General features: G+C 34.6%; 1 protein-coding gene across 1 annotated transcript; it reads right to left on the bottom strand.

Moving 5' to 3' along the window:
* Window positions 1-504: 504 nt before the first annotated feature.
* On the bottom strand, window positions 505-7470 carry LOC123542437 (uncharacterized). The gene has a single exon (XM_053530822.1). It carries the CDS (start codon window positions 7406-7408, stop codon window positions 6230-6232), a length of 1179 nt encoding a protein of 392 aa, XP_053386797.1. The 5' UTR covers window positions 7409-7470; the 3' UTR covers window positions 505-6229.
* Window positions 7471-11692: the final 4222 nt, after the last annotated feature.

Below are 11692 nucleotides of genomic sequence, written 5' to 3' on the forward strand. Positions count from 1 at the left end.
TGGAGAACAGTGCAGATCTTGATTAGACTGCATGGATCTGCAGGCTGATCATTATCTACACTGGTGGCAAAGGCAGAATCAATTGTGTCCAGCATGATAAGGGTTAAAAATAGCCTAAGTATAACATCTTGGTGATCTTGACCTTGGGTATAATGGGCACAGCTCCTGTACATACTTTGCTTGTATGCTGGACAATGTTTATGTAAATTTACAGTAAGATATAAGCAATAATAACAAAGCTATGGCAGAAAAACAAAGGTTGCCGAAAAAACCTTAACCAAGTAAGGTCAGGCCAACACTGGGGCGAGTAGAATATCCCCCCTATTCTCCGAATTGTGGGGCTAAAAATAACTTCTTATGTGTTGTTTTCAAAATGAGGAAGCAAAAACATAACATGTGGGCTGAAATTCAAACCTACTTTTTTATGGTTGTCATCTGTTATGATAGCAAATACTTCAAATGACAAGGATCTTTTGGGAAAGTGTTGAGAAATACCAATCAGGAAATAGTTCCAACTTTAATTCCAAAGTTAAGCAAACTTCCAATATGTTAATGTGAAAAATGATCCATTGCTTTATGACAGAAGAATATGAACAACAGTATTTTTTCTACATAATACATGTATGTAGATATGTAATAGGTGTAGCTGTATGGCTTGAGACACATTGGATATCTTAATCACTCTTTCTAAATATATTTGTCTTAAAATTAAACTATTACTGTGAAATCATTTTATTTGCGTTGGACGAATTTTCACATATTTCGCACTAAGACCGAAATGCAAATTTAACACCGCGCTAATATTTTTTCATTTCAAAAAATGAAAATGCACAAATTTTTCACATTTGCGCAAAATTCCACGCCAGCCAATTTAAATGATTTCACAGTACCTAAACATGTTTCTGCTGAATGAAAAATAACTAACAATTGAGTGTAAAATCAACTTTTTCCCACATTCTACATGTTTATAAACCACATGGCAAATTCAAAAATATCCAGTAATCTTAATTGTCAAATATTTACAGTCAAAACTGATTTATTTCACAGTACTATATTGAAAAACAATGTTATATTAATTCATTATTAGTTTTCAGTGCATAACAAGATCATGTGATTTAAATTTAAGACATAAATGACGAAAAAAGTGAACATTTTCACAACAAATATGTAACAGGCTGTCACGCACCTTCTAACAAAAATTCTGGGCAAAATTTAAGCGCAATTCTAAACAAAAATTAGGGCGAATATAGGAATGAGTTGAAATTTTTTTTAGATATTTTGCGGCAAAAAAATAGTATTTTTACTAAAACATAGACCTTAAGAATTCCAGTCACAGCTAATAACAGACTGAACCCATAAGCGACATGAATCCTTCAATCATACAAATTTGTAATCATGGTAATCAAATAGTTTACATGCTTTGCTTCAGATAAAATTCTTATGAAAAGTAATAAAAAACAAGAGGACCATGATGGTCCTGAATCGCTCACCTCTTCCCACATGACCCAGTTGATAAACATTCAGACCAACTTTCATACAGATCTCATGAAAAATATGGCCTCTAGAGAGGTCACAACGTTTTTTCATTATTTGACCTACTGACCTACTTTTTGAAGGCACGTGACCCACTTTCGAACTTGACCTAGATATCATCAAGATGAACATTCTGACCAATTTTCATGAAGATCCATTCACAAATATGGCCTCTAGAGATGTCACAAGGTTTTTCTATTTTTAGACCTACTGACCTAGTTTTTGACCGCACATGACCCTGTTTCGAACTTGACCTAGATATAATCAAGATGAACATTCAGACCAACTTTCATACAGATCCCATGAAATATATGGCCTTTAGAGAGGTCACAAGGTTTTTCTATTATTTGACCTACTGACCTAGTTTTTGATGGCACGTGACCCACTTTCGAACTTGACCTAGACATCATCAAGATGAACATTCAGACCAACTTTCATACAGACCCCGTGAAAAATATAGCCTCTAGAGAGGTCACAAGGTTTTTCTATTATTTGACCTACTGACCTAGTTTTTGATGGCACGTGACCCACTTTCGAACTTAACCTAGATATCATCAAGGTGAACATTCTGACCAATTTTCATGAAGATCTCATGAAATATATGGCCTCTAAAGAGGTCACAAGGTTTTTCTATTTTTAGACCTACTGACCTAGTTTTTGACCGCACGTGACCCAGTTTCAAACTTGACCTAGATATCATCAAGATGAACATTCAGACCAACTTTCATACAGATCCCATGAAAAATATGGCCTCTAGAGAGGTCACAAGGTTTCTCTATTATTTGACCTACTGACCTAGTTTTTGACGGCACGTGACCCAGTTTCGAACTTGACCTAGATATCATCAAGGTGAACGTTCTGACCAATTTTCATGAAGATCTTGTGAAATATATGGCCTCTAGAGAGGTCACAAGGTTTTTCTATTTTTAGACCTACTGACCTAGTTTTTGACGGCACGTGACCCAGTTTCGAACTTGACCTATATATCATCAAGATGAACATTCTGACTAATTTTCATGAAGATCTTGTGAAATATATGGCCTCTAGAGAGGTCACAAGGTTTTTCTATTTTTAGACCTATTGACCTAGTTTTTGACGGCACGTGACCCAGTTTCGAACTTGACCTAGATATCATCAAGATGAACATTCTGACCAACTTTCATAAAGATCCCACAAAAAATGTGACCTCTAGAGTGGTCACAAGCAAAAGTTTACGGACGCACGGACGGACGGACGCACGGACGGACGACGGACGCTACGTGATCACAAAAGCTCACCTTGTCACTATGTGACAGGTGAGCTAACAAGAGCTATCACATCAAACAGCGCGCTCGACAATTTTGATGCTGGATAGTGAAACTGGGCTCATACGAGGAAGCTGGAGCTGTCAATGGAGTTTTTAATGACTCAAATGGTGGCGGAAGATATTGCATAATAGGTTGAGTCTGTGTCAAAAATATTACATGTACATTTTGTAAGTAATAAGAGAGATAAAGATAAAGTGTATCAAAACACTAAATAAGTATAATTCTAAGCAAAAAGGGGGCATAATTCATATTAAGATATTGGTGCAAGAATTATGCACCTTGTGTCATATGATGTGGGTGATGATGTGGAACAACTTCAAGTTTGAATCAAATCCATTTAGCAATGATTAAGATATATATATATAGTGAAAATGCATCAAAATTAACCTTAAATTCTAAGTAAAAGGGGGCATAATTCATGAAAAATTGGTGCAAGAGTTAAGCACCTTGTGTCATATGATGTAGGCAATAAGGTGGATCGACTATTTTAAGTTTTAATTAAATTTACTAATAACTGAGATAGAGTGAAAGTCTAAGTGAAAAGGGGAGTTAATTCATGATATATTGGTGCAAGAGTTATGGCTTTTGTATCATATGAAATGAGTGATGATGATGAACAACTACTTTAAGTTTGAATTAAAACCATTAAGTAATAACTGAGATATAGTGAAAGTCCATCAAAACTTTAACCTGAAATTCTAAGTAAAAGTGGGGGATAATTCATTTAATCAAAGAGCTATAAAAATAAATAGATCGGCAATTTGAAATCTCGCAAACATCCCGTGACAACTAATTGAGATCTCGTTGTAAGTGTCTATTGATCACGATTGATCAATTCGGCAAATGCTTTGAAATAAGATTACATATGTACTTTCGGATCGTTTGTTTATAATGATAATGGTGCTTTTCAATGTTATATTTGTGTTTTCAATACAGGGAAGGAATGAATTTATGATTGGAAGTCTGAGAAATCAACAGTTGTTGTTTGAAAAATGGACTTGATTCGGTTTATTACACGCCGGGCGTACCGCCAGTTTTATACTTCAGTAAGCGTCTGTTGATTTCATCACGATTGATCACGACTGATCAAGTTGGCAAACACTTTGAAATTAGATAACACGCAAACACGAGATGACGCAGGATAATCCCCAGTTGCCATTCTGTGTATTTCATAGTTCTTTGAGTAAATATTGGTACCAGAGATGTAAACCTTGTGTCATATGATGTGGGAGATGATGTGGGACAACTACTTTCAGTTTAAATCAAATCCATTCAGTAATAATTAAGATAAATGAGATAGAGAGAAAGTGCATCAAAACTTAAATTCTAAGTAAAAAGGTGGGATAATTCATGAAATATTGGTGTGAGAGTTGTGGCCCTTATGACAGATGATGTGAGTGATGATGAGGAATCAAGTGTAAAGCAAATCCATCAAGTAATTACAGAGATAAGGAGAAAAAAAGAGAAAGTGTAAGAAAACATTAACCAAGGTGGGGACGCAGAAAGACGCTGATGCCATGGTGAGTAGGATAGCTCTCAATAAACTTCGTATAGTCGAGCTAATGATCAAATCTATGCCTACTTTGTTATATTATTGAAAATGTGCATAAGGAACAAATTGTAGCAAAAAAAAAATCTAAATATACATGTTCATTTAATACAAGCATTTTTTTTCTAACTAAATAACATTTACCAGTGAACATTAGCACCAGTAGTTAAACTTTATGTTTGTTTGTTTTGGGTTTAACCCAGTTTTTCAACAGTATTTCAATTATGTAACTGCCGGCAGTTAACCTAACCAGTGTTCCTGGATTTTGTACTAGTAAAAACCTGCTCTCCATAAGTAACTGCCAACTTCCCCACATGAATCAGAGACGTAGAGGATGAATGATTCCTGACACAATGTCTTTTTATCAAATTGTCACCTCACCCTGGGCTTCAAAACTCATGACCCTGTGATCCATAGATCTAAATTACTCTCCTACTGAGCTCAGCAGGTGGGCCTGGTAAACTCCATGGCTAAAGAAACAATAAATTGAGTTTTCAACTTCTGAACTTGAACATATTAAATATCCTTTCAGAAACAATGCGAAAATCGAAAACAAAAAATTATCCAGTGCTTCCAATATAATGCTAAATTTTGTGTACTCATTCCTCATAATATAGAATTGCCACCATATATTATCAAAATAATATCGTTTTTAATGAATATCAAAAGAAAAGTACACGTGGGACATCACGTCTGGTTTTGTGAATGTTTTAACTTTTACCCGGCTAAATTTCTAAAATGGACTGGTCAATCTTTCAATTTAGGCAGTACCATTTATTATTTGGAGGGATGTTTACTGAAAATTTACTGACTGAATAGCGAACAGTGCAGACCATGATCAGACTGCACGGAGGCAAAGGCAGAATCTACTGCCGACAGCAGGCTAAAGGGTAATGTACTGGATATTTGAAACTGAAAGATGCTTTTTTATCTGTTGTAGCTCCCTTTCAAGGAAAATAAAGTTAAAGGAAAATACTTTTTTTTATTAAAAGCAGAACGCCTAACAACAGAAAAGGTGCAAAATGGACATTTTCAGTAAATAGTCTCTGACATATATAAAGATTCTAAGAGTAAATGCATTTACAAAGAACTAATGTTTACCTTCAAGCTGAAAACTTGGAAGGTTTTAGAAAAATATTTGTACTAAAGAAAAATTTTGCAGTCAAGAAATTTGAATTTAATAGCTTTATTAATGAAGAGGACTGCATCACTTGATGTGAAATTTTTTTTTTCCTAGAATAAGATATATTTTCAAAAAGTAGTATGCATAAAATGGGCAGTATTGAACTAACATAAAAAATAAGAGATATATAAACATAAAATAAAGCTGCAAACACGTCTTCATTTAGAATGTTAGGCCAAAATTAAAAAATATGTTTGTTTGCTGTCTCCCTACCTACCTGCTTAAAATGCTGCGCCCAAAAATATGTTTAAAGTTGCGATATGACAAGTACTACATATATTTCAAGTAAGCAAAATAATAAGTAAGAAAGTTTAAATTGTATTACTTGATTTCATCCTTTTATACAACATATACAGATTTGTCTTTTTTTTTTACAGAAGAAATATTATTTAAGAAACGATCATAATTTTTTTTATATCTTCAGTACTGGTAAAAGTATAATCCACCCACTAAAAAAAAAAATTTCATAAATTTATATTCTTTAATATAACTTTAAAACTGCTCGACTATGAAAGTAAACAAACTTATTCAATATTGACTACCGGGTATACTTATTTTGGTTTAAAACTTAATATTTGGTGAAGAAAGTATATTGTGTTCATCTACATGTAGCTATGTCTTATACCAAAGTATGTTTCAAGTAATAAACTGTCTGTTTTATATTATGTTTGGTTGCGTCAAGTAGATTTGTACTATCAACCCTATTTTGCCATTGAGCACAAGCCCATTTTCATCACTCATAATTTGGTCTTTCGATTTTGTAAACATGATCATTCTTTGCTTAAATACTGGAGATGATGAGAAGTTACCCTCAAAACTTAATGTTATGTTTTGTCCTTTAGGCTGTCTATTAACAAGAATAATGCGAACTCTGACAGCACAAACAATTTTTGATCCCATGTTCTTTAAATCAATTTTCAGCCGATCCTCTCCTGATCTATAATCAGTGTCAATATACGCTTGTACAGTAAATGGAATATCCCAAATAGTTACTTCAGTTTTAGGTCTGCTGTCACTCTCCATGTCAACTTCTAAAACAACATGTTTCCCCTGCCAATTATAATCACTATCAAGCTTTATTTCCTTCTTTCTCCTTATCTCAGCAGACAAATATTGCTGCAGAATAGCTTGGTCTTGCTCCAGTTCTTCGTTTTTCCTTTTAAGTCTGTCTGATGTATTGCACTCATCATGGTACGAGTCCGAATAATAAGTTACATCATCCCTCAACCTCTTATTTATTACCTCGAAAATTTCTTTCATCACTTCTGGGGGCAGTGGGAATTTTTCTGATGCTTCATCTAGCTCTGCCTCTGATACATCTGCTGCAAGGAATATACACTTTTCACGTAGCTCTTTCAAGTCGTACAAGCTTGACAATCTTAAGTATTGAAACAACTCCTCTACAGTACATTCATCAATGTCATTCTTTAACAGCGCATCTTCACATTTTGTTTTAAGCTGTAAAACTTGATACTCTTCTATTAGCGGTAACAAGTTCTCAGCATTATCAGAAGTAATTTTTGTACATGTGTTCGGATAAATGCAGCGTAGAAATTCTACGACGTCATCTAATTTCTTTCCAGGCAATTCTAATTCATCACACGTGCTTTCCTTGAAATTAGATTGAAACATCGTATCAAAAACTGGCGAAACAAGTGATAAGATTGCCTTGGAAACATATAACCTTGTTTCTTCTACAACAAGAACGAAGTCTGTCCTCCACGACTTTTCAGTGAAATCATAGGTAGACGTTTCATTTCTAATTTTCTCAGCATCTTTATCAACATGAGTATCTGTATCGTCAAATTCACCATTGTCACTTTCAGAATTATCCATTGTTTTGAAGTAAACTGTTAACAGTCGCAATTTTTATTGTAACAAAAATAAGTTACAAATGGGACAAGTGTCTCAAAGGGCGCTAACTCTTTCAAACCGATATAACTAGATAACAGAAAGGGCCCATTACGCGGAAATGGCTAACTATGGGCCTGTCATAATATTTATTTTTGTGAATAATTTAAGTATTTCGCCATACTTCATATAGCACTGAAAACTGATTTTTTTATTGTTTATTTTTTAGTTGGTAGCCTGGTTCTCGCCGGTACCAACAACTAGAAGATAAACAATGAATCAGTTTTAAATTTAGATGAATCAGCCCATAAAACGCAGTTAAACGTTATTTTTAATTAGCATCGTATTCACAAACGGAATTTCTTTTAAATATTAGGGCCGTCGCCGGCTTCGAAAAAGTGGTCCGGCATCCGGCATCAGCCCGCGAATGCCTTAGGCAGGAGAAAGGGGTGTTGGGGGGGGGGGGGGGGGGGGGGGTGGTAAACAAGAAGGGGATCGCCCCTCTCTGTCTTAATGGGAGGTTCGGGTCGGGAATCTCTCCCGAGAAATCATAAGATTTGGGATGTCAGTAAGTGCGTTTGTTTATACATCTTATAAGCACTTTCTGTTAAGATTTTCATTCAATTTTATGATATAATTCAAGGATAATTAACTATCCAATATTCGGATAATTTCAGCAGATTGCTATAAATGTTAAAAGGTAAAGGTACATCTACATCTACATCTACATTGTACGTCAAACTGTCAACATTGACCATGACTTGACGGTGCGCAAGAAAAGACAGCAGTTAAGAAATAAGAAGCATGAAGTAAAATATAATACAGTAAGAAAATAGAAACGGTCAAGGATGTGTTGCAAAAAGTAAAGTAAGAAGATAAAAGCATGAGAAGAAGGTAAAAGCATGAGAAAAGATAAAAAGCATGAGGTAAGTTTTATTTACCGTCGCTTGGTGAAACAATTAACATAAGCCCTATAGAACTTTTCTGCGACCCTATATTAGGAACAGATAAAACCAATTATAACTCACCCCCAGCAATTTGCGGGTGCCCATTTACAGCTGGGTCGACTGAGGCAATTGTGATAAAGTGCCTTGCACAAGGACTCACCGCAATGGGAGTAGTCAGGATTCGAACCAGGGGCCTTCACCTCCGTAGGAAAGCGACTTAGCCCTCTCGACCAATGCGTCCACAGAGGTTTTGTTGATTTATTGTTTTGCAATTGAGTTGTATGTCGGCATTTCATTTGATTTAAAGCAATCATTTAGATAAATAATCATATCTTAAAGTTATAAGCAGACAGCGTTCCATGAATACCGAAGACAGGAGAGCGGGAGAGCACGAGAGGGGAATTTCCCTCCTCCACTCTCTCTCTCTTAAGCGGGCTTCGGGAGTTTCCCTCGGGAAAATCTTAAGATTTGAGATGCTCGCATCTTGAAAGCATTTTCTGTTAAGATTTTCAGTCAATTTCATGATATTTTTTCAAGGATAACTATCTAACATTTGGCCAATTTTAGCAGATTGCTATAACTGTTGATGTATTTTTTACAGTTAATATATATGTCGGCATTTTGCTTGGTTGAAATCAATTATTTAAGATAAATAATCATATCTGAAGATAATAACCAAATAAAACAAGAATTTGTCTTTTAGCTTGTTTTGTGTAAGGAGCTATGTATTTTATACTTCTTTGTTTTGTTTTATTACACCGCAAAAAAATGTTTCCATTGTTTTTCAACATACGACATGTGTTTTATTTAAATAATTAATATAGGTTGTAAAGGAAATCGTCCTTTGAATCACACCAGATCTAAAGATCCGTCAACCTACATTATATAGGCCTATATTGATTTCAGTAAGTTATTACTAATAACGTATTAAACTTACCCCATAACAAAATAATGCTACGATACTATTCATTTAACAATCTGTGCAAAATCATAAACACTCATATTAAAGTTTACTTGAATTGTATTCCATTTACATTTATAATATCATTTATCACTAACTGTACTTGTGCTGCAATAAAAAATAAAATAAATTAATAAAAAATGAAAAAAAATAAATAAATAAAAAAGCAGGGTCAGGGCGTAAGTTCTTGCAACATCAGTAAACGGCCCTTCCCGGTGGATATGACATAAAGTAGCTAGGCAGGGAAAACAAAATAAATATGAGAAATTGGGTTATTAAAGATATCAAAGAAATCAAAGATGTTGCAAAATTATTAAAATGACGTTAAAGGTCGAGTATTTCGGATTTCGAAAGTATCTTAATTTCATTTTACATTGTTATGTTCTGTCATAATTTCAATTACATTTTGCATTCCTGCCTACCTGCCTGTCTTCCTATCCTGCTATAATAACCTTTTGAGTATTACTAGCAGCGCATCAGTACGAGAGAAAATTTAAAGATACTTGACAAGGGTATCAACAGTGTTAAATTTAACAGATGTGAGAACGTCTTCATGTGAGTTAAATTGTTAAAAGCACTGCTTCAGCTATCTAGGGATTGATTGCAGGATTTACATTAAGCTATCAAGATGAGGTTACATAACGACATACGAAGGAAGGCTTTTCCATGTCATATCTGTAAGATAACAGAAAACTTAAATAGACTGGTAGAGGTATGGACCTGTCTGTATGATACGGATTGCATATGGTGAGTCTGACTCACATAGGGGATATGATGGCAATGCAGTTAAAAAGGTTGTAGGAAGTATAATTTGTTTGACTTCTAAGATCTGCCACTGAAGTTCGTTTGTCATATATATATATATATATACATCACTATGCTCATCTAAATAATGATTTTACCTCGCGGACGGCCCTACATGTCTTAATGTGTCAACACTACTCAATATTGCTGTTGTCTAACAACACTTACTGCATGACTGTTTCATAAAAAAATATTTGCTGTCCGATTCTCTATATGTTCTAATTCCTGATGCGTGTTTGCACGCGTTTGCGTGCTGGGGGATTCGTTTTGAGGAGGCTGCGCTTTTGGTGCGTGGCATTCCCTGTTTGATATTTTTCTTTGTTTTTAAGTTTAAAAAAAAATGCTATCATATTTATACTGTATATAATGTTTTATGTTCTTCTCTATTCTGTAAATACCAATTCCAAGACAAAACAACACAATATTCAAAATAATGGTCTCTTATCTATAATTTCGCGTATTAATGTTGCATTCGTTGCTATTTGTGGCTGTCGACAGTCTCCCGCCAAAATCTAACATTCTGTTTTGTCCGTAAACAAGAACTACACGAACCTTGAAAGCAAATATTTCTTCTAGCCTGGTACCCGACTATATATCGAGAATCATTCTCTCCAAACGTATTTATGGAACGTAGAGAGTAAACACGGGCACCAGTCTAATATTTCTTCCTGTGTTATTCATTTCAAGTTTACAGACATCTTTCCTTGATCTGGATGTGTCGATGGATTCAACCACGTTAAGTGGATAATCCCAAATTGTAATTTAAGTTTTAGCTTGAGTCGGCCTCTCTTTCTCTGCTGCTTTCTCTTTCAACTGCTAAAACTAAATGTTTTCTCTGGAAGTCAGATTCGATCACTCTCAAGCTTTATTTCCTTTGTTCTCTTTATCTTGGTTGACAAATATTGTTCTACTACTGTTTGCTCATGCTTCAATTTTGTATTGTTTCTTTTAAGTAATTTAGGGATTTTTCAAGCGTCTACGAATGACTGCTGTTCAAAGACAAAATCTCACTTTCCCCAACTTCTGATTTATTTTCTCAAGCATTTGTATCTCCGCTTCAGGAGTCAGTGGACATTGTTCGGAAGTTTATTTCAGTTTCGTCTTCTGGTTTATCAGACACAATATTAAAACACTTTTCGTCACGATGTTTCCAGTCATATTTAAGCATATTAACATTATCTATCTACCAGAACAATTTCTCCTTACCCTGATAAAAGACAAAATATATCGTTCCTCAACTTCTCTTTAATATTCTCAACCATTTCTATCTCCGCATCAGAAGGCAATGTACATTCTTTGGAAGTTTCTTCCAGTTCGTATTCTGGTTTATTTGACGCAGTTAAAACACTTTTCACGAAGATATTCCAAGTCATATAAGCATACTATCATACTTATCAACCGAATTATTTGCTCCATACACATTTTCTCAAATGCACTCCCAGTAAGTACATCTTCACATCTATTTTAAGCTATATCACTTGGTATTCTTCGAGTAGTGATAATATGTGTACAGTATTATCTAAAGTAATTTGCGTACATGTGTCAGGATAAATGCAA

Source organism: Mercenaria mercenaria, chromosome 19, assembly GCF_021730395.1.
Source record: "Mercenaria mercenaria strain notata chromosome 19, MADL_Memer_1, whole genome shotgun sequence".
NCBI classification, from domain to species: domain Eukaryota; kingdom Metazoa; phylum Mollusca; class Bivalvia; order Venerida; family Veneridae; genus Mercenaria; species Mercenaria mercenaria.

What these genes read in the sequence shown, in the direction of transcription:
- LOC123542437 (XM_053530822.1), bottom strand. Translation starts at nt 7,408, where the DNA reads ATGGATAATTCTGAAAGTGACAATGGTGAATTTGACGATACAGATACT.